We start from the raw sequence: 24,523 nt of genomic DNA, 5'->3' as shown, positions 1-24,523 counted from the left end.
AGTATTTATATCGACAGTATATTTATATAAATATTCCCTTAAAGAATATTTAATATAATAACCAAAATATGACAGATAACATATCACATTTTAAGAATTTTATATAACTTTATAAATTTGTATCAACAACATATCCATAAATGTAAGTGAAAGAGTACCTAATAATATATTTATCATTTGACAATCCTTCCCATGCAGCTTACCAAATAAGCTTAATCACTTAATATCTCTACAAGATAATAGATATATTCCCTGAGGTTCTCCAGAGACCCAACTAGAAAAGCCCAAAGACTTAATACTATCAAAACAGGATCACAGGTCACTGTGAAATAATAGTCATCTATTAAACCAAGGTGATAATCAGAAACTTCAAAAGCAACTCAGAAAGTTACATGGATGTAAACATCTTAACCTTTTCAAAGCTCAGTTTTCTTCAAGTAATGAAAAACCTAAAGACAGTATGTCAGTGTCAGATGATAACAGCAAAGTTACTTAAACCTTTTCAAGGGTAGAAAAAGTGGGGGCTGCAGGCAATTATAACCTGTAAATCATACACAGTGAGAAACATCAAGAGTTGAACTTCTGAGATATGAGTCTAAGAAGCTTCATGAGGAAGATTTTACCTCAAGAAATAAAATTCTTATTCAAATGAAGAAGATAGAATTCCCAACCTGTAAACAGGAAGATTAAATGAATCCCAGAAAAATGTGATAAAATAGAAACTGTAATTTAGAAGATTGCCTGTTAAACAGATTTTAGAATTAAAAATCAAAACCTCTTCAATTTTGTTAAGAGCAGATCAATACTTCAGGAAAACCTTTTTGTTCTAATATAGGGGGAAATTCAGTTCTGTAACAGTGGCTTTTTAATATCGAAGCTCACTCTTGAGAAATATTTAGAAATAATTCCCTTCTAGTTATAGCCAATTTAATGCCACATAAAACTCTTTTATGATTTATCCTTCACAAACTCTCACTACAACTTACTCAGACATCTTCACAACATGCTTTAGACTTTTTTTGTATTTTTTCCTTACACAAAATTATTCTTTTCTTTTTAATCTTCCTAACCAAAACTACATCTTCATATCTGTAACTTTCTTCCAATTTCCCTTCTCCTGCTTATTGATTCCCTTCTATCTTGCTCCTATTTCCTTCCTAAATTTATCCTTCAAAATAACTTTTCATAAGCTCTGACTTTTAGTTCTTAATAACCTTAATTTTAGTGAAACCCTAGGAAGAAAGCAATTTCTATTATGTACCAAAGCATTCCATGAATACATATTTGATAATTTTTAAAAACATAGGTTTCAGTGTGGACTAGAATATATTCATTAACAAACCTAAATTTCTTTTGTTTCTTTGAAATAAGTCAAAGGCATATAGTCTTAAACTCATATTTAGTAATTAATGTCTTAGTATTGTATTAGGAAATTATCTAGATATTTATTGAATACTCATCTTTTAATTTACCCAGTTTATTTATTTTTTAACAATTGCACCTAGATTACTTTTGAAAACCAAGATATTAGACAAAGCCAGTCATCCTTTTAAGTTAATCTCATGTTAAACATTTTATAACCCATGAATATCAAGTGTTCACCTAAGTAAGAACTTTAGCTTTAAATATGTGGGTTCTCTGTCAATAACTCAGAAGATACAGTTGTTTTTGTTAAACCAACAATATTAATTAGTTTTTTTCATCAAAGAATTACACAAAGATCATTCTGTTGTAGGTTGTGTTTATAATTTTAACCTTAAAATTACTCTGTAGAGACAAATATAATTCTGCCAAACCTATAAACCCAGTCAAAAATGTATGTGACAATTCTGAAAACATTTCTATTTTTATTTTATCAGTCAATTTAAAACCAGCTTATTTATTAAAGAGCTTTGAAGTCATGTGAACTAAAAAGGCATTTCTGGATGATTATGCCAGAGTTTACTATGTAGACGCAACAAATAGCATAATACATGTACATATGGGTAGACACACTGATACACGTATACATTTTTATAGCTTTTATTTCAGTCATGAGATAGTAATATAAACTCACCAATTAATAAAAGACAGTTGAGTCCAAATTATACTTCAGACATACTGGTGCCTATTCATATGGATAAACTTTATTTTCAGGTAATATAAAGGCTATGAACCAAACCCGAGGTAAAGTAATTTCACAGAAGTCTGATTTAAACCTCCCCCCGCTCCTTCAGTTTCCATTTCAAATGAGTTCAGGGTTAAATTCTTTAAAACAGAATCTCTAAGTGGCCTTGGATTTTCAAGTTTCTCTTCTTCCTTACCTCAGCTGAAATGCTATAAACATTGAGCTTTCGTCTCAACACTTGTGAGATACAGCAAAGTAGGAAGAGAAAAAAATAGAAAGATGAAAGAACTTAATGGCTCAGAATGTCCTATAAACAATATTTGTAATTCCACTTCATCCTTTCTTTGCCAAACAATTTTCTGTAAAAGAAGAGGCTTTTAACATTTTTTTCCCTTATGTGAAGGACTTTTAAGCTTTGAGATAGTTTCAGTTTTGCTGAACTGTGCACACAGACAAATTTTGTCCAGCAACTTAGCCAATTAATTGTAACCTTCTGGATCATAGTCTCTATTTCTCAAGCTTGCCAAGAAAAACTCAGACCAATTCTGTAGGTTGCATCCAGGAGGGTAATGAAGGTCTCATTACCCATTTTAACAAACACAAAACTTCAGAATCTAACACATGCATTGGCCAGGCAGCATTGCAATTGAAGAAAAAAAAAAAAAAAAAAAAACCTTGTTCTAACAGATTTCTACCATAGCACTGACTGCTCAGTTTCTGAATCTTTCATCACAAAAGCACTAAGATAGCAAAATCTTCCCAAGAAGTGTGACACAGTTCCCAAGGACAGTTAACCCACCCAAACACAAACTCACAGTGGGCTTGGTGAGTTTTAATGGGGGCCAAAGACCATCCAAGAGTTCTCAAAGTTACAAACATACATGGGAGGGCTCTAAATTCCTCCCAGATAGTAGCACAACAGCAGGCAAAGTGTACAACACAGGACAGACAACAGATGCACAGAGAGCTCATTCACACACCCTAATTGAAGTGCTTGCCAAACAAAAGGTCAGTTACAGTTTCACAGAAGTCCTACCCTGTACCAGAGGTACCTTTTTCTAACAGACAGCATGGACAGAAGACTTCCAACAGAGTACTCAGATGGAACGTTCCCAGACAGACTTTCAGAGATCCCTGCAAGTTTTATCTCACACCCATGGCCACAATCAGAGGCCTTCCACAATCAGATGGCACAAACAGAGGACTTCCCGGCGTACACCTCAGTTGTGGACTTACCTGACCTTGGGACTCATCACTCCCTCCCTAAAGCTTCTTTAACCAAAAAAGCAAAACTGGAAGCCTATACTGTGGCTGAGAACCAGGGAGAATCCCCAGGACAAAAGGTCTTAGTGGCCGCTTGGGAAAGTCCTGGAATCTCCACTGCAGGGCCTGCTTGCCAAGAGTGACGGGCACCCCAGATGACACAAGACAGTCCCACAGAGATGTGGCTAGGTTAGCCTTGATGCACTTCTGTGGTCAATTGCTCTAGCCATTGGAATATGGGGAAAGCTTAGGCCACCTGGGGTCCATGCCTCTCCTGGATGCCTTGACAAGCTGTAACTGGCAACCAAGTTTGGCTGCTATCTTTCCGCATAATAAATGACTTTAAGAGTCCAGTGATGTGAGGTATGGATGCTTTATTATCAGACCTCGGAGACAGACTACAAACTGTCTCAGATGCTCAAGAGCCTCTGCAAGGGTTTTTAAAGGGAAAAGTGTGGGAAACAAGGGGGGAGGTTATCCCATCAGAAATCTGCTACATGAAATCTTGCAGGTTCTGGGCTTTCTTTGTCTCAGGGCCAGATCTGTGATTCTTTCATTTATCCTTAGAATGCAGGTGTTGCCTACCTGCCACAAGCTGGATGCCATCTTGCAATTCTAAGGGAAGAAAGGTTAGTTCTTCAGCTAATGATTAGCTCATATTATCTTGCTCTTCCTGATCACTAAGTCCTGCAGCATTTTCCCACAAGGTATGCTGTGAGCCAAGGTTACAAAAACACATCTTTATGGCTAGCATTCTGCTTAAACCTGTATTCTACAAAATGGCCCTTCTAAGTCTAATTGTCTATGACTATTTGCTATGGTGGGCTCTTACACTTTTAAATTTGTTAAATTGTGTTTTATGGCCTAGAATGTGGTCTGTCTTGGTGAATGTGCCATGTGAGCTTGAGGAAAATACGTATTCTGCTGTTGATGATGAATCTATAGATGTCAGTTGTATCCAGTTGGCTGATGGTGCTGTAGAGTCTAACTGTCTCCTTACAGATTTTCTGCCTGATAAATCTGTCCATTTCTGATAAAGTCATGTCAAGGTTTCCAACTATAATAGAGGATTCATCTGTTTCTCCTTGTAGTTCTCTCAGTTTTTGCCTCACAGATTTTGACACCCTGTTGTTAGGCACATATACATTAAAGATTGTTATGACTTAGAATATTGACCCCTTTATCATTATTTAATGCCCCTTTTTATGCCTAATAACTTTTCTTGTTCTGAAGTCTACTCCATCTAAAGTTAATATTTCTCCTGCTTTCTTTGGATTGGTGTTAGCATGGGGTATATCTTTTCCATCTCTTTATCTTTAATCAACAAGTCTTTAATTTAAAGTGGATTTCTTGTACACTACATACAGTTGGGCCTTATTTTGGGGCCCATTCTGACAATCTCTGTCTTTTAATTGGTTTATTTAGGCCATTGATGTTCATAGTTATTACTGATATAGTTGGATTAATATCTTCTTTATATTTTACTGTTTTCTACTTATTGAATTTGATCTTTGTTTAATTTTCTCTCCTTTTGTTGAATATCAATTACCCCTCCCTCCTTTATTTTTTACTTTTTGAAGTTATTGCTCTAGAATTTGTAATATACATTTATAGCTATTTCAAATCTACTTCCAAATAACAGTATACCTCTTCATAGGTAGTACATATACTTTATAATAACAAAATGTAACTAATTCCTCCTTCCTGTTTCTTCTATCATTGCTGTAATTCGTGTTATTTATACATAAACATATATACACAAGAACTTCTTTTAATGTTTCCTACAAGACAATGTTTTGATTGTGTGAGAAAACTTTATTTCTCTTTCACTTTTGAAGGATAATATTACAGGGTAAAGAATTCTAGGTGGTGCTTTTTTTCTCTCAGCACTTTAAATATTTTACTCCACTATCTTCTTACTTGCATGATTTCTGAGGAAAAGAAGATAAATCAGATCTAATTCTTATTTTTGCTCCTCTGTTATTTTTTATTTTTATTTTTATTTATTTATTTATTTATTTTATTTTGTCGATATACATTGTGGCTGATTATTGCTCCCCATCACCAAAACCTCCCTCCCTTCTCCCTCCCCCCCCCCCCCAACAATGTCCTTTCTGTTTGCTTGTCATATCAACTTCAAGTAATTGTGGTTGTTATATCTTCTCCCCCCCTCCCCGGTTTTGTGTGTGTGTGTGTGTGTGTGTGTGTGTGTGTGTGTGTGTGTGTGTGTGTGTGTGTGAATTTATATATTAATTTTTAGCTCCCACCAATAAGTGAGAACATGTGGTATTTCTCTTTCTGTGCCTGACTTGTTTCACTTAATATAATTCTCTCGAGGTCCATCCATGTTGTTGCAAATGGCAGTATTTCATTCGTTTTTATAGCTGAGTAGTATTCCATTGTGTAGATGTACCACATTTTCCGTATCCACTCATCTGATGATGGACATCTGGGCTGGTTCCAACTCTTGGCATCCTCTGTTAAGTAAGTTATTTTTCCCCCTTTGCCTTCTTTCAGGATTTTTATTTATCTTTTGATTTTTCATTCTCTGTTTCTTCTCTTTCTGATATTTCCATTACAGGGGTGTTACACCTTTTGTAGTTGTTCACAGTTCTTGGATATCCCTTTCTTTTGTTTTTAGTCTTTTTTATCTTTGCTTTTAAGTTTTGGAAGTTTCTATTTTCATATCCTCAAACTCAGAGTTTCTCTTCTCAGCCATATGAACTCCACTAATAACACATACTTCATTTCAGCTACAGTGCTTTTGATCTCTAGCATTTCTTTTTTATACTTTCTTAGAATTTTTATCTCTGCTTATTGTCTTTACATGTTTTCTACTTTTTCCATTAAAGTTCATAGCATATTAATCATTGATTTAAAAATTCCTGGTCTGTTAATTCCAACATTCCTGCCATATCGGGTTCTGATGCTTGCTATGTCTCTTCAAATTGTGTTTTTTGCCTCTTATGAGGCCTTATAATTTTTTCTTGATAGGTGACCATGATGTTCTGAGTAAAAAGTAATGTAGTAAGCAGGTTTTTAGTGATGTCATGGTAAGGCATTGTCAGGGAGGGAAGTGTTCTATTGCCCTGTGATTACGTCTTAATCTTTTGGTAAGCCTGTGCCCCTGGACTGTGAACTTCACCAATGCTTCATTGTTTTTTCTCTCCCTTAGGTGGTACAGGATGGCCTTCTAACACCTGAAAGCCTAGAGGGACGTGGAGTTGGGAATTTTCCTTCCCCTAGGCAGGTCAGGTTCTGATAAAACCCTAGAAGGTTGGGTTCTAGTAAAACAGTTTTCTTAAGGTAGGCACTGTTAAGGAGAACAGAACACTCTGGCTTCATTATAGTTTCTTTTCCCCTCCTCCTGCCATAAACACAAGGGGATTTTTTTCTCTGACATTCACTGTGAGGACGAGGTAGAGCTTGCTGTGGATTGAATGTCCCCCGAAACTCATTGAAGCTTAGTCCCCATTGTAACAGTATTAAGAAAGTGGGAAATCCGACTACAGTGTCTGAAAGGTAAGGCCTTTAAGAGGTGATTGGATCATGAGGACCATGCTCCATGAGTGGATTAACCCATTCATGGAGTAAATGATTAAAGATTCAGTGGGTTGTCACACGAGTGGTACTATTGGTTTAATATTTTTTTGTATTGTAACCATCTTTTATTTTATCATTACACTATATAAACATTATTTGTGGCCTTTTATCAATTTCTTCTAATCCCCATCCCCTTCCCCTTTCCAACCTCTGATGTCCTCACTTCTGTTTCCTCATATTGAGAATTCAGATAATTACTGTGATTGTTGTTTGCTTGTCTGTTTCTTTCTTTCTTTCCTTTTTTTTTTTTTTTCCAGCTCCCACTTGTAAGTGAGGACGTGCAGTATTTCTCTTTCTGTACCTGGCTTATTTCATTTAACAAAATTTTCTCTAAGGTCATCCAAGTTGCTGTGAATGGTAGGATTTCATTCCTCTTTATGTCAGAGTAGTATTTCCTTTGCATATATGTCACATTTTCCTTATCCGGTCATCCATTGCTGGACATTTAGGTTGGTTCCAACTCTTAACTATTGTACACAGAGCTGCAGTAAACATTAGAGTGCAGATATCCCTTCGACATTATAATTTCTATTCCTGTGGATATGCACGAAGCAGTGGGATTGCTAGATCATATGGCAGTTCTGTCTACACTTGTTTGAGGAAACCGCATACTGTTTTTCACAATAGTTACACTAATTTACAGTCCCGCTAACAGTGTAGGGTAGTTCCCCTTTCTCCACATCCTCACCAGCATTTATTATTCTCTGTCTTTTTGATACTGGACACTCTAACTAGCATGAGATGATATCTCAATGTGGTTTTGATTTGCATTTGCCTATGCTGAGTGATGTTGAGCATTTTTTTATCTGTCTGTTGGTCATTTGTTCATCTTCCTTTGTGAAATGCCTATTCAGCTCCTTTGACCATTTTTTAGGTGGGTTACTTGTTTTTTTACTGTAAAGTTGTTTGAGTTGTTGTGTATTCTGGATATTAATCCCCTGTCACATGCATAGTTTGTGAATATATTCTCCCATTCTGTAGGTTTTTTCTCTCTTAATCGTTACTTGTGCTGTGCAGAAGCTTTTTAGTTTAGTATAATTCCATTTATTTATTTTTCCTTTTATTGCCTGTGTTTTTGGGGTCATGTTCATAAGTCTTTGCACAGTCTTACTTCCTGAAGTGTTTCCTGGACGTTTTCTTTCAGTAGTTTCAGGTCTTATATATATATATATATATATATATATATATATATATATATATATATATATATATATATATATATAAGTCCTTAATCCATTTTGAGTTGATTTTGGTTTATGGTGAGAGGCACAGGTCTAGTTTCATTCTTCTACATAAGTATGTCTAGTTTTCCCAGCATCACTTATTAAAGAAGCCATCATTTCCCCAATGTATGCTCCTGTTCCCCCTGTCAAATATCAGATGGCTGTACGTATAAGGGTTGATTTCCGGGTTCTCTATTCTGTTCCATTTGTCTAAGTGTCTGTTTTTATGCCAGTACCATGGTGTTTTGATGACTTCATAGTATAATTTAAAGCCAGGTGGCGTAAAGCTTCTGGCTTTATTTACTTTTACTCAGGATTACTTTGGCTATTCAGAGTCTTTTATTGTTCCATATGAATGTTAGGACTGCTTGTTCTATTTCTGTGAAGAATGCCATTAGTATCTTGATGGAGATTGCATAGAATCTGTAGACTGCTTTGGGTAATATGGACATTTTCACAGTGTTAATTCTTCCAAGCCAAGAACATGGAATATCTCTCCATGAATTTGTGTCCTCTTTAGTTTCTTTCAGCAATGATTTGTAGTTCTCATTTTAGAAATCTTTTACCTCCTTGGTTAAATTGATTCCCAGGTTTTTTGTTTTTGTTTTTTTAGTAGGTATTGTAAATGGGCTTGCTTTCTTCATTTCTTTTTCTGCTAGTTCAATATTGGAGAATAAAAAGCTACCAAATTTTGTGTGTTGATTTTGTATCCCACAACTTTACAGAAATAATTTATCAGCTGTAAGAGTTTTTTGGTAGAGTCCTTAGGTTTTTCTACATATAGAATCATGTCATCTGAAAACAGGGACAGTTTGACTTTGTCTTCTCCAGTATGGATGTCCTTTATTTCTTTCTCTTGCCTGATTGCTCTAGATAGTACTTCCAATACTATGTTAAATAGGAGTGGTGAGAGTGGGCACCCTTGTCTTCTTGCTGTTCTTAGGGGAAAATGCTTTCAACTTTTCCCCATTCGGGATGATATTGGCAGTGGGTTTGTCATATATGGCTTTTATTGTGTTGAGATACTTTTCTTCTATAACTTAATTTGCTGAGATTCTTTATCATGAAGGGATGTTGAATTTCGTCAGATGCTTTTTCTGCATCTATTGAGATAATTGCATAGTTTTGTCCTTGATTTTGCTGATGTTGTGTATCACATTTATTGACTTGCACATCTTGAACCACCATTGCATCCTTAGGATGAATCCCACTTGATCATGGTGTATAATTTTTTTGACATGTTATAGTACTTTGATTGCTAGTATTCTTGTTTTATTGTATCTTTGTGTGGTTTTGGTATCAGAGTGATGCTAGCCTCGTAGATTAAATTTGGGAGAGGGGCCTCTGTTTCAATTTTTTTGGAACAGTTTGAAGACAATTGGTATTAATTCCTTTTTAATGGTCTTGTAGAATTCAACAGTAAAACCATCTGGTCCTGAGCTTTTCTTTGTTGGGAGACTGCTGATTATTTTTCAGTCTCATTGCTTGTTATTGGTCTGTTCATGTTTTCTATTCCTTTTTTAAAAATTTTTATTGAATCAAAATTGATTATACATATTTGGGGGGTTCAACATTGAGATATGTTGACCAAATCAATATTACTAGCATATATATTGTTACAAATTGTAATTATTCTTTATGCCCCTTGTCTAATCTCGCTCATCCCTCTCTTTTTCCCCCTTCCCTGCATTAATTACCCTAGATTTCTTCTCTCCTTCTGAAAGAATAATGGTTACTCTGTTGATTTGTTGCCTAGATGATCTGTCCAATGCTAAGATGTGTGATCAGGTCCCCCAATATTATCATACAGCAAATACTTCTTCTGTCACTCTGAAATGGGCTTTGTGGAGAGAGCCATCCTCTTCTTTTCTTCATCTCTGCTGATGACTCTCCTTCTGTCAACACACTCCAGTGGCTGGCGAACCATCTGTGTGGTGGTTGTGGTGTCTAGCCTCTATCACAGCAGGCCTGGTTATTATGGTGATTCTGGTGAGCCACCCACATGGAGGTGATGTTTTTGGCATGCTCCTTGGTGCTGGCAGTGTACCTGGTTGTGGAAGGGGGGTCTGGTCCCCAGATCCATGTCCCAGGCCCCTGGATGGGGCCACAAAATACTGATGCAGTGTGCTCGGTGGTGGGCAGGAGTGTCTGGTCCCCAGGTCCATGCCCCAAGCCCCTGGGTGGGCCCCATGGCACTGGCAGTGTGCCTGGCTGTGGGTGGGGGTGTACAGTCCATGGATACATGCACCAGGCCACCACATGGGGCCGCAAGGCACTGGCAGTGTACCTGGTTGTGGGCAGGGGCATCTGGTCCCCAGATCCATGCCCCAGGCCCCCATTTGGGCCCTGAGGCACTGGTGGTATGCTTGGATGTGGGAGTGGGGTCCGGTCCCTGGCTCCAAGCCATGGGTTCCTGGGCAGACCCCGAGGCACTAGCAGTGTGAGTGGTTGTGGGTGGGGTTCTGGTCCCCAGCTCTACGCCTCATGTCCCCTGGTGGGCCCCAAGGTGCTGGTGGTGTGCCTGGGCAGGAACTAATTTTTTGTCCTTTGCTTTCTTCTAAAATTGGGGAACTTCCTGTAGGAATCAGTACTTGAGCTGTGTGCTTGAGCTAAATTGTTGCTTTGCTTCCGTTTCCCTAGGGAAGGCTTTTTGTGCAGCTCAGGGTTTAATGGTTGACCTTATAGGTACTTCTGGCTTTCCAGAGACCCGCTGCACCTGGGTTGTTTAGAAACTCTGATCTGGGCCTGAGTTTTTTCATCAAACTGCACCCCATGCAATTCTGCATTCCCGACCAGTCTCCTCTAAGTCATCCTGTGCCAGTTGGGGGTAGATTGGCTGTTGTTTCTGTGTCCCAGTGTTCTCCTGGTGGGCCTGTCTCCCCCATTGTTTGTGCTCCAAACACTTCCATGGGATGGTCCCTTGTGATGACTCACCAGCCTCTGAATGGCTCCCCTTTTTCAGCTGTTCTGGCTCCTTGCTCCTGCATAGGTCCACAGGAACCCTATTAGTGGTCTTGCTCTCCTGGGGCCCACCAAGGCCCTCTTCTCCCCTGCCACCTCCAAGTAACTCCATCTGAAGAGCACAGCTATGGCTTCTGCTGGCTACTGTTCCATGCGCTCACAGTTCCAGCCTTAAAGCGGCCATGCCCTGAAATGCTCCAAGTGGTTTTTCCTTTCTCACATCGGGGTTTCTCCTGCCTTCATGAACTCTGTAAGTCTCTCCTCCTCTTCCCCTGATCTCCAGTGGCCCCAGCTTGGCTGAGGTTACATTTTTATAGTTGTAAATTGGTTGATTTGTTGGAGAGAGTGATGCTGGGGACCATCTATTCTGCAATCTTGACTGGAACTCTGTTTTCTATTTCTTCTTGGTTCAATCTTGGTAGTCTGTATGTGTCCAAAAGTTTATCCATTTGATCAAAGTTTTCAAATTTTCTGGAGCAAAGTTGTTAATATTAGTTTCTAATGATTATTTGTATTTCTGTGGTATTGGTTGTTATGTCTCCATTTTCATTTCTGGTTTTTGTTATTTGGGTCTTCTCCATTCTTTATATAGTTAGCCCAGCTAATGGCTTGTCTAGTTTATTTTCTCAAAAAAAATTTTTTTTGCTTCATTTATCTTTTGTATCATTTTTTGGGTCTCCATTTCATTTGGCTCTACTCTGATCTTAATTCTTTCTTTCTGTCTACTAATTTTGGGATTAGGTTGTTCTTGTTTTTCCAGTTCTTTGAGGTGTTGCATTGGTTGTTTATTTGAAATCTTTCTGTTCTTTTGATGTAAGCACTTATTGCAATAAACTTCCCTTTTAGTACTGCCTTTGTAGTATTCCACAGGTTTGGGTATGATTTGTCTTTATTTTCATTCGTATCAAGAAATTTTTGATTTCCTGTTTAATTTCTTCTTGGACCCACAGGTCATTCAGGAACCTGTTGTTTAATTTCCATGCCTTCACAGACTCCATGGGTCTCTCCTCTTCTTCCACTGAGTTCTAGTGATCTCAGGATGGCATTTTTTGCATTTTAATAGCTGTAAGTCTATCAGTTGTGGTAGAGATTTATGATGGGGATTGTCTGTTCCACCATTTTTGCTATTTCACTCCCACAGTTTCTTAATGTTTTATTATATATGTATATTCTCTTATTAATAAATTTTACTTCAAAACAACTATCATGATATCTGCTTAATATTTCATATTACATCATTAACATTACAATTCTATTATAAGCTTGTTTTCCTACTTTAGTTTTGTTTTTCTTTATGAAGATTTTCTTTTGTTTTTCACTCAACTTACTTGACCTTTTAGTTGTCATTTATGCTATGGACCACCACCTCCTCAAAACAATCTATTTCCTTGGTTTTCCTTGTAACTCTCTGGCTTCACTATGTATGTATATATTTGACATCTGCTCTTGGATTTTGAAAGTCAGCACAAACATCATCTGTTTTAAACCAAGCCCTTAATTTATCCACTCCACTTCTTCTAATATTCCCTATCTCAATAAATGGCAACAATGTATTCAATTCCACACACCAGAAAACCCAGAAATCATCCTTGATATGTCAATCTTAATTTTCATTTTCAAATCATGTTAAATTTGCTTCCTCAGTATTTCTCAAATCTGGTCACCTATATCTAGATTCTCTTCAACCACCAAATTTAATAAACCATTATCTCAAGCACTAACCGTGTAGTAGGCTTATAAAGATTCATGCATACTTTCTTAACCTTTCCAAACCATCCAGCATGATGCTATCAATATGACATCTAAAAAAGGTAAATATGAGAATACCATTCCCCTGTTTGTAAATGAAAATATATTCAATATTCAATTATTGCTTTTAGGATTGAGACAGTGCTCCTTAACATGTCCTTAAGGCTATGCATAATTTGGTCTTTCAGCCTCTTTGGCTTTATGTGGAACCAGTGCTTTGTCTTGCTCTCTAGCCATATGCCTGCTTTCCCTCTCTGTCTTCCTTTCATACATACCAGCCATGTTCCCACTCACTTTAAGGCATCCATGCATGCTATTTCTATATCTTGAATTATCCTCTGTCCCTTCTTTATCTGGGCTACTTATGCTTCAGATCTCGGTTGACGTGCCCCCTTTCAGAGAAGTCTGCACTGAGATCCTTAAGTAAAATCTTATTGTACAGGCTTTCATTGTAGTATATATCATTCATAACAATTATCAAGTTGGGAATTGATTGTGGTTATTAGATTAATGTCTGTCTTTGCCATCAAACAGTAAACTTGTTGAGGGAAGAAACCATACATGATTTTGATTACAGTTGTATCCCCACTATTAAATTGTAGATGCTCAAGAAATATTTGATTGAAGAATAAGTGACTTTTCATTTAAAGCAGGAATCAACTACCAATTCATACTATAATTTGCTGAGCTACTTGACAAATGGCAAAATTTGTACCAACTGAGCAATTGTGTATCTTTTCAAAATTCCACGAGCAATATGTATCTTTTCAAATTTCATAGAGTACAGATTTCTCTAAAAATAAGCAGCAGGGACGGTCGGTTAGCTCAGTTGGTTAGGGCCCAGTGTTATAACAACAAGGTCAAGGATTCAGTTCCCTGTACTGACAAGCCCCTGCCCCTGCAAAAAAAAAAAATTAATAATAATAAAATAAAATAAAAATAAGCAGCACATTCTAAAAGATCCCCCTAATGTGTCTTCATATGGCACAAAGTTTGGGCCATGGGTAGGTTGTGATAGTAATGATCACAAATGATGAATATCTCTGTAAGGACCAAGTTCATTTTCAAAATACAGCAAGAGACATGAGACTGAATCTTTCTTTTTGATGTCAAAACTTTCTAATTCTTAGAACCAGTCCTATGAAATGAAAAAGAAGGAGGGGAGAAAGAAAGCAGCTAAGTAACTACTGACCAGAATCAGCTATGAACAATAAATAGATATTATTTCACTTAGAGAAGGTTCACGGTGGTCCACACTGACTTTCTCTCCTGAAAATAAAAACTATGACAGAGAATATAGCAATTAGGTAAGAAAGAACAGCTGCCCCAGTTTATTACCTTTGCCCCTTCCCCACTTATTTTTGAACAGTTAATTGATCCAAAAATCAATACTTCTCTATCAGTCAGCTCTTACTACATAGCAAACAATCACAAAGACTTGCAACAATGCATTTATCTTACATTCACAAGTATGTAGGTTGGCTGGGCTTGATTTTGCCTCCATATGTTTCATTCTGGGTTAAAATACAGAGGAGCAGCTGTGTAATAGTACTAACATGTGCCCACAAATTTTTGGCACTCCCCCTTTCAAGAAGTAAAGTTTAATTCCCCTTGAGTGTGAACTGGAATTAGTGACTAATTTCAAACCAGTAGAATAAGGTGGAGCAGTGTGACTTCAACAACTAGGTCATAAAAGGCATGTGGCTCCTTCTTTCTTTCTCTTGAATTGCATGTGTGGGGTAGGCCACCTGCCATCTTGTAAGGACATTTAAGTGAGCCTGTGGAGAAGTTCACATGATGAGAAATTGAGGCCTTTTGCCAAGAGCTACATGAATGGAGCATCTTAGGAGTAGAGCTTCTAGTCCTAGTCAAGCCTCAGTGACTGCTGACATGGTCAGTGTCTGGACTACAACCTCAAGGAAGATGAAGAGGCAGAAGTACCAAGTTAACTCCTCCCAGATTCCTGACCCACAAAAACTGCATGATAAGAAATGTTTATTGTTTTAAGCTACCTTTTGTGGTAATTGATAATGCAGTAATAAGCAATGAACACAAGCTGCTACCATATGCTTGTTCTCCTTATGTTGAAAGACAAGAGTACAAGAGGCCAAACTCAGTTGTACAAGTACATTTTAAGCCTCTGCTGTAGTCCAATCTGCTAACATCCACTACCTAAAGCAAGTCTTTTGGTCAAACTCAACATCAATGGGAAAGAAACATAGTTCTCTGTAGTAGATTAAATAATGGTCACCCAAAGATATTAAAATCTAATCCTTGGAAATTTATAAGGAAAAGGAATCTTTACAGATGTGATTAAATTAAAGATTTTGCATGGTGAGATGATCCTAGATTATCCGGGTAGGTCACAAATGCCATCATAAGTGTCCTTCTAAGAGACAGGTAGGGGAAGATTTGACACACACACACAAAGAAGGGGATGAGAAGATGGAGGCAGAGACTACAGCAATGTGTCCACAAGCCACGGAACACCAAAGAATGCTGTCAGCCACCAGAAGATAGAAGAGGCAAAGAACACATTTTTTTCCCATATCCTCCAGATGACACCTTGATTTTGGACTTCTGGCTCCAGAAATGTGAGAGAATAAATTTCTGTTGTTTTGAGCTACCAAATTTTTGGTAATTTGTTAGAGCAGCCCTAAATAATGTATACATCCTCTATGGGATGGGTGGAAACATTCAATACTGGCTGAACAACTGTTTACCTTAGCATCCCTTCAAAAATAACCAGAAAATCAAAAAGAAAAGTAGTATGCATTGATACTACCAAAATAAGTGAACGAAGGAATAACATGTAAATTCATAAATAAGCAAAAGGAAAATGAAGAATTTAGATCAAAAGATTAATTATCCATGATAGCAGTAGAAAATCTCAAAAATTTTCTTCTTAACAATTTCTAAGAAACCAAAGGAAAAAGAGCTAAAACAATACAATATTAGAGAAGAGATAGCAAAAAAATAAATAAATAAATAAATAAAGGCAAGCCTTTAAATTTTGGAGAAAAATGAAGAATAAAATAAAAACCAGAAATAAGTGCCCCATTAGAATAAGCATATGAAAGACATGGTGAAGAAAACTACACACAACGAAAATAATTTTTTAAAAGATAAATATATTTTTAAAAAGTGAAATAGAAGATCCATTTTATATATAATTAGTGTTTCTAAAGAAGAAACTTAAAAATGTAATAGAAAACAATTTCAAGATGGAAGAAAACCATGCCAATATGAAAGAAGATCTAATTCTACAAAATGAAGGGACATTATGTATTTTAGGAACAACTTATATAATATCATGTTTTATAATGGAAAATATTGCAGTTCACAGTCAATGTGATCTTGGCTTTTCTCTTGTGATCTTTGGCTTTTCTCTTGGCTTTTCTCATGTTTATAATAAATTTGAAGAAATCTTCACATATGTCAAGATGTCTATAAGAAACTATTGTTGTGACCTTGGTCAGGGAATTCTACTCTGCGTTAAATCAAGAGATGGATATCTAAGGTTCTTTCTAACTCCATGATTCTATATTCTTACTCTGAGCCACTCTTCTGATAGGCGTGAATGAAAACAATTTCAGAAACAACTGTAATTGGCATCCATGTAGACCTATGTTAAACGTATTCATAAAATGTACTAAAGTAAACTAGTTAATAATACTTGTGACCTCTATAGGAGTCATCCTTTTAAGGGCATAGTAACACTTTTATGTCCTGTGCCAAATGTGTGGCAAACAAATCAACTGGCATAGCATTATCTTTCTGTAGATCTACCAAAAATGAGTTTTATTAATTACCCAGAGAAATGGCCTAACCAATATGCTTTTCCAAATATTCATATGTCACGCAATTTGTTAAAATGCTCCAAGAAATTGGCACTAATTCTGTAATATATTTTCATATATTTTTGGTGAATTGTAAAATATCATACAGATTAGCTGCACATTTGTCTGTCTACCTTCTTTTTTGAAGGATGGTGTGGCAAAAATTAAATGCTTTATGTTTTAGCAGAGAAAAATTTATGAATGATTTATTATCCTTCTTAGAATTAAGTGGAAGTCAATAGGAAAATTACTCAATTAATTCTTCACTACCTTTTCAGGAATGTGTGTAATGGCAATGTGGAGATAGTCATAAAAATGCATCTTTTGCACTTGTGTTTACAGTATGACTCGGATGGTTGGCACTAACAAATCTTCTGTTCCCAAAAGCATACTTTTCCACAGATAAGAAATGATGCAAATGTGTCTAAGGGATGCACAGTCTGCCCTTTATATCAAACAGCACAAGAACTTGGGATCATGTTTTCTTATCTTTGTTTCCACAAAGAGCTTGGCAGAGGACCTTGCACATTGGTCCTTAGGAAGTGCTGAATGGTTAAATGAATGATTATGTATTAAGACACTACTTTTTGGGGGTAAAACAAGTAGTATATACATATTAGTCAGGTAAAACCAGAGTTTTCACAGGTGATAAGACTAATGTACACTTTTTTGAGAGGCAAATGAAGATTAAGCCCATGACCAAATCCTGTCATTGCTCCACTTTTAACCCTGTTTCTTCAGTAACATCATATAGGCTAAGATTGCTTGAAGTCCTTTTAGAAGCTCTGATAGCATGGAATTGCTAGATTACTGAACAGAACTAGTCCGACGCTGTGCATAAGAGTATCTAAGTCCTTAGGAAGTTCTTCCAAATATGTCAACTGAATCCTTGATTCAGGTAATCCCCACCCTCTTACACTACATTCCCTACAAATAAAAAATGAGTATTACCATTCTGTCTTCCACTCCTACATTTACAATAGACACACATTCAACCCTACTGTTTCTCAGTAAAATTCTACTTTAACCATCCCAGACAAATTGGATTGATAAAAATGCTGTAGAATGAATTTCAACCTTAACTCTCATTGCCAAGAGGTTTTCCCTCCCATCATTCTCATGTAAGTTCCCTTCCTTGTTTGTAGACAGTGGCAGAAAATTGGGTTGAATAACCTCTTAAATTCATCTCAACTTTATGATTTAAAATTTTACCATGTAGTACAACCTCTAAAGTAGGTGCTTTTATTTCCCTAAATGAGCCAGATTCTTTTAGTGATTCTGGGATTAAATTATGGAGTCTGGGAGATGCTCTAAATATGTGAGGGTTTGCATATATACTTATTTATTCTTTAACCAAAGAAAACTATTCTTCATGCGTAGTCAGCTGAGCCAAGCAAAAGTAATTTTCCTTAAAATGCACATGTAAATAGCAGATATGTTATTGTTATAATTACTACATGTTAGAAAAGCCCTCATTTTTAACCACATTATTTTATATTATTTACCACAGGACAGCATGAGAGATATTGATACCAATTGCCTGAATAATGGATCTAATTTTTTTAAAAAACATACATGTGAGGACAATAAGGTAATGATAATTACTTGGGGTTCATTTGTTATTCGAGCTTGATTTTACAGAAGCTCATATTTCTTGTTACTGTTAGATAATTATATTAGTTATATTAATAACATAGCCTTTTGGTTATAACCACACAATTCCCATTGAGCTCAAATTATAAGATGGTCTTTTTTAATACTTTTATTTTGCAAATAGCCCTATGCTTTGTTACATAACAGCTTTTATTTTTTTTCTGTCTACCATTCTATGTTTCACCTTGAAAATACTAGAACTGCTGAATTCAAAGGCGCAGATATCTCTTATTTCTAAATTTCTCATTTAGGAAAATACTTGTTAAAGTGATTGCTTGCACACATACAAACATAAGTTCTCAACATAATTTAGTTGTAGACATTTTGAAATTACAAAATATATATTTGCCTTTCATTAAGCCACTCTCACTAATTGGTATATAGTATTACAATTTACCAAACCTCCAAAAGTTTGTGTCATTTCTTCCTACAGAAACTAGTGTGCTATTTGATAGTCTTTTTAAAACTCACAATAGCTAAGTTAACTTCATGGCATCTCATGTTATAAATATAAATTCTTTTTTTAAAAAAAATTCTTACGTTAAGTATCTGAAAAACTTATGTTTTAGATGACTGTGGCCCTTTATTTTCTTATTTTCAGCAATTCATTCATGCTTCAAAACGTACAAAAATGGTTTTAAAAACCCCATACATCCTTTCGTCATTGTCGCTTCGAGAAGACTTGTCCTTTGGCTATCCTATTTAAAAATTAATAATCTTGCAATACTTTCACCCATAAGCTAGGTCACACATATAAAAATAGAGAAAAGAGTCTTTAAGAGTCAGATAATCATTAAACCAAGGTCTAAGCACTTCATGCTGTCACATAGGTGCTAAACAGTTTCAGTCCTGCTACTTGTCAGTCATGTGATTTACCTGAATAGAAAGCTGGGGTGGAGGTGGGGCATTACTTATCAATACAGCTCTCGCTTTAGGCTCCTTAAGAAAGCTTATCATGTCTTAATATTTTATTTGAATCACAGCCCTTCTGACTTTTTCCTGTAATAGGAAGGTATGTTTCTATTTCGTGCTGCTCGCAAGTTGAAGCAATTTCTTAAAACGAATAACAGTGAGGAGGATTTCAATCTCCACTTATCAATAGTATCACAAGGCATCTTAAAACTGTTGAACTGCACCAACAAGGTAAGCTAAGGACTGTTTAATTTGAACAAAAATAGAAACTACTCCTGGGCTAGAATACTGTCATTCTCTGATGATTGTATCCATTGTCATAGGTTTCCAAGTGCTTATTATTACTTAAAGTTGCGATACATTTACTCCACTGTAGCAGAGGAAAGTCTCAACTTGGAAATACCTTATCTCTTCGCTAGGGCAAATTAATAATTTGGGAAGTAAAAAGCAAATGAATACTTTATTGCCATAATAACTTCCAAGGAAGCTAGGGTGATAAGTAGGGTGGGGAATGGTAAATTTTTATCTCTAAAACTTATTAATAGTTTTAATACACATGTACACATTTATAAGAACTCCTAGACGATAAAACAGGAAATCAAAGGTATTTAACAAATATCTTAATATGCTAAAGGGCATATATATGTCCAACAATTTTTTTTTCACTTTAAAAACTTTGATACATATAGGGCTAATTTTCCCCTACATTTCTACTAGCAAACAACAAAACAAAATTTGGAAGACGTTCTCTTGACACATTATCTTGAGATTTTCAGATTCTTCATCTGACAAATGAAGAAAAATATGGTATCTACATTGTAGGGATGTTGAAAAAATTAAATGGCATAATTCATGTAATTGCTTAGTACTAAAAAGTTTTCAATGTTTAATGTGATGTTTTATTTTATTATTATTATTATTATTATTATTATTATTATTATTATTTACATCTTCAGGAATTTTACCAACTGCTACACAAAGTCAAAAGGTTTCCTGTGGTTTTAAATTTTTTTTTTAAATTATGATATAAAAAAGAATTATGTTTTCTTTTTTTTGAGTGCCAGTAGTTTCCCATAGAAGATAAAATGTTAAGATTATCTTTGCACTCTATTGGCAATAATGAAAATAGAGATTACATAACTTGAACAGCTTAATTAATTGTTGCTTTATCTGCTTGATGAAAGCCAGTCTCTTCTTGGTATCCTGGATTTGCCAACCTTATTTCCAACTTTGTGTCCTTACTTATGTTTGTCCCCTAGAGGGAATTTCTACTTTTTTTCTGTAAATCTGGTCTAACCTCTTCTATGCATCTTTCAAGGCCCAGCTCAAGATTCATAAAGACTTCATACTCTAGTCTACCAGCTTTTAATTCCTACTTACCGTTATTTCAAAGTACTGTCGAACACAGGGGTGGTAGATAGGTTTCATATTGCTTGCACATCCAATTCATTAGTAATGACTTCTGGAAATACTATGCTGAGGTTAAGCTGCAAATCTAGACTCAACTGGAAAGAGTACAGAAGAGATGAATGATATCACCTCTTGGCCTAGGAGGGGGTAAAAGTCATAGGTATGCTATATATTTACAATTGTACCTCTGATATGTTGAACTTTGCATTGGATACCATGTTCAAAAATCAAATAACTATAAAGGAAATACACAAAGAATTTAAATCTTGAAACTGAATTATATTACAACATTAACTAACTTGATACAGTTTACTTTTATTATATTACAACATTAATTAACTTGATACAGTTTACTTTTTCTGAAATAAGGCAAGATGTTAAGGACTGTCAGCTACATTGGATTTTCATGAGCCAGGCATGCCGCAAGCTTTTTACTATTGTTTTATTTCATTTTTCTTCTGATGAGTGAAGCTTAATAAAATATATAGCCAGGATTTAACAATTTAATGTTAACTTTATATTAATATTGATTTAAATTCAGGTTTTATCATGTCTAGTTATTGTACCCTTCTGTGTTAGTGCTGGGCATACCTGCAAAATTATGGACAGACGGTTCTCAGAAGATTAACCTCTCTTCTTAGCCATTTCTTACTTCTTCCTCTATTTCTAAATGAAATTAGTATTCTGTTGTCCTAACAATAAGGAATTTAAAGTAGATTCTCAAATAGATTAGATGAACTGAAAGTAATATGAAAATTAGCAGTTACAACCAATCAGAGGAGCAATAAAGGCTTAAAATTCAATATTGTAAATGTGACTTTGTTTTTAAGGATAAAGGACGAAAACCACCTTCCCTAGGTGAAGCCCAACCAACAAAGAATTTGGTAATTGTATAATTTTCTTAATAGTTCATCAGCTTTTTACTCAACCTAATTCTTTAATGTTTCTCTTTGAATTGTTTCTTTTCCTATGGTTAGTTTTTCAATTTTTCATTATAATGTTAACAAAAGGAAAAGGGAGGTACCCCTTAAAAATTGGATCCCTTTAAACTGCATTTTTTTTAAGAAACACTATTTTAAAATAGAAGAAGTGAGGGCAAATGTCAGAGGATTAATTTCTTAAAAAGCAACAACACTAAAATATCAGTAGGTAATAGGCAAAAGACAATGAACAAACAATTTATGTAGGAGACAATAAACTAGAAAGCAAGCACATGAAGGAAAAAAGCCATCCTCATTAGTTTGTAAAGAAATGAAAATTAAACAGTTAGGATCCATCGTATACCTATTCTATTAGTATGCATGGTACAGTATACATAATATATGATAGTATGTTAGCATTTATATGTTATATTTATACATATTATTAGACATTATCGTAGAAAATTATACAGCACTATGGAAATATTTATGAATTAAAAAGGCAGAATACTTAATTCAGAATACTTAATCAGAATCGAATTAAACTTTTAAATGATATAAGTGTTAACTAGGGTGAGAAATGGAAAAAATGAACATACCTGGGTCATGAGAGTGATGTGTTTTCTTTTACATATCCATTATTATTTTAATGTTATTTGACCAGTACATACATGGGGGCATAGCAAATCCTTACTCCTCTTAGAGAAGCAAAGTGAGTCTACACGGCCCGGTACTCAGGAAACCCTGGGAATTTCAGCTGAAGTGGAAGATTTGAAATGAATGAAATCAGTAAATAAGCTACAAGTAATATAAATAGACTGAGGGCTTCTGACTAAAATAATTTGGAGAGAAAGTTTAGAAAAGGACGATAGATAGTGTCTGCAGGATTTCAGAGGTAAAAACCAGGATTCTTTGTTTCTGTCATTTTAGTAAGTGCTCATTTTGATCTCTGAGGAAAAGTATGAAATTTTCAAATCTATGTGTTTCACATCTGCTTAGTCAAGTAAACTTCAATTTGTATTTTTAAAAAATGTCCTGGGACCCTCATTAAGAAGAATATGGAAATTTTTTCTTCATATTTGTCCAAAATCCATTGTTTAATTTTTGAAGTGTAGTATTTAAAAGGTATGTGCTAGTGTTACTCAATATATCAGTAAAAGAGATTCAGATTTGTGACTAAACTAAAAATAGGACAGATGAGCTCAAGATTCAGTCATTCTAGTTATGTGACACGTCACCTTGGCAGCTTATTTATCCTTTTTGTGGCTCAGTTTCCTCATCTGTGAAATAAGGTAAAATCAAGTTTACACCGTTACTAAGCAGATAAAATGAAATAAGGTGTGTAAAGCTCTGAGCACAATACCTGACCTATAAAATACCGAATAACTGGTTGTTACCTAAGTGAGGAATTACTCTAGCCTGTTGTAATCTCACTCCCCCAGGTCACAGGGCTCAGAGGAATATAACTGAATCTATGAAGAGCTACTCCCTTATATGTCAGTTTTGTGTAAGGTATCTCTTTATCCACTTTCTACAGGTTGTACAGGTAGCCCTTTTTAAGATTCTTGTCAGGTGCTAAAAACTAGCTATGAGGCAGGCTTCTGCCATACTCTGATGAGGGCCAGATTGTTGGGATGGACCCTAGGGCACAAGCTCAATCAGGTATATCCTTATTAATCTTTGCCAAAATAATATGAGTATTTTCAGTGTTAATTGTTCCTTCCACTAAAAATACATTTTTTCCATGTTAAAAAACTCTGTTGACTAATCTACAAACACCTTTCTCATGAAAGTTTAAACAGATTATGTCCACTGTTGCAGTGTGAAAATGGCAGCCAGCTGATGTAGTTGTTCAGTGAATGCTAAATCATAAACCACACCTGCATGTCCTACTTCCTCCATGCCAATGATCATAATTAGAAATTATAATTTTAAAATGTCATGCAAGGTTCCCCTTTTTATTATATCAAATTTTCAGTATAACAACATGATGGAAATGAAAAATTGAATATTTTTAAATGTATATTTTTATTAAAATATGAAATTAAAACTTTCAAAATCTATTTTTCTAGGAAGAAAATAAATTTTTAAAGGATCAGAAAAAACAGAATGACCGGTGTTTCTTAAGAAGACTGCTACAAAAGATAAAAACTTGTTGGAATAAAATATTGAGGGGTGCTAAATAACACTGAAAAATATGAAGTGGCAATATAGAAACGTATGAACTTTATTTGCATTCTCCAAGAATCTATCATTTTTGCAATTTTGGGGAGTAGAATGCCTCTATAAGTTACTGTATGCCTCCTGGTAAAAATGGATTTGATCCATATTGTAGTACTAGAAAATGGACATTAACAATGGAAATTTACTGCTACAGTCAACAAACTATTTTGTATGTATACGAATGTATATCAATTGGTATTAATTCTGTGCTATTTGTAAGACAGTCTACATCAGGTACCAGTTGCAATAATACTTTTTAAACCGATTTAAATATTTCAGGAGAAGACATAAATCTATGAAGTATGTAAAGGTTACAAGGATTCAAAATTAACATTGCTTTGTTATCAAAATAATTTTATGGCCCACTGTACATCAGTATACTGTATCAAAGGTGGAAACTGTCATCTTCAGTGTTGAAGATATTTTAGGGTTAAGAGTAACATATGAAGAATGCCTGTGAGAACAAGAGTCATATTCCTTAAAGAAGCAACAGCATAAAAGGATACTTGAGATATCAAGAGATGTTAATTAAACATGAACATATAACGTAGTGCCTTCAATAAATGGTATAATAAATGTTTTAAAATAAAAATAAAGAGCAATTTCAAAAAAACAGAAATTCACCTAGTCTACAGATGCTAAACTTTAGTATGAAGTTAC

At 35.3% G+C, this 24,523-nt stretch overlaps 1 protein-coding gene across 1 annotated transcript in view; it reads left to right on the top strand.

The window, feature by feature from the left end:
• IL7 (interleukin 7) overlaps window positions 1-23,826 on the top strand; it is a 65,351-nt gene extending 41,525 nt beyond the window's left edge. The window contains exons 3-6 of the mRNA XM_063080029.1: window positions 18,256-18,336; window positions 19,407-19,541; window positions 21,551-21,604; window positions 23,713-23,826. Of these exons, the coding sequence (XP_062936099.1) occupies window positions 18,256-18,336; window positions 19,407-19,541; window positions 21,551-21,604; window positions 23,713-23,826 (384 nt within the window). The remainder of the gene's footprint in view (window positions 1-18,255; window positions 18,337-19,406; window positions 19,542-21,550; window positions 21,605-23,712) is intronic.
• The last annotated feature ends 697 nt before the right edge of the window (window positions 23,827-24,523 follow it).

The sequence above is a fragment of the Cynocephalus volans genome, chromosome 15 (assembly GCF_027409185.1).
Source record: "Cynocephalus volans isolate mCynVol1 chromosome 15, mCynVol1.pri, whole genome shotgun sequence".
NCBI classification, from domain to species: domain Eukaryota; kingdom Metazoa; phylum Chordata; class Mammalia; order Dermoptera; family Cynocephalidae; genus Cynocephalus; species Cynocephalus volans.
This window is presented reverse-complemented; position numbering and strand designations above follow the sequence as displayed.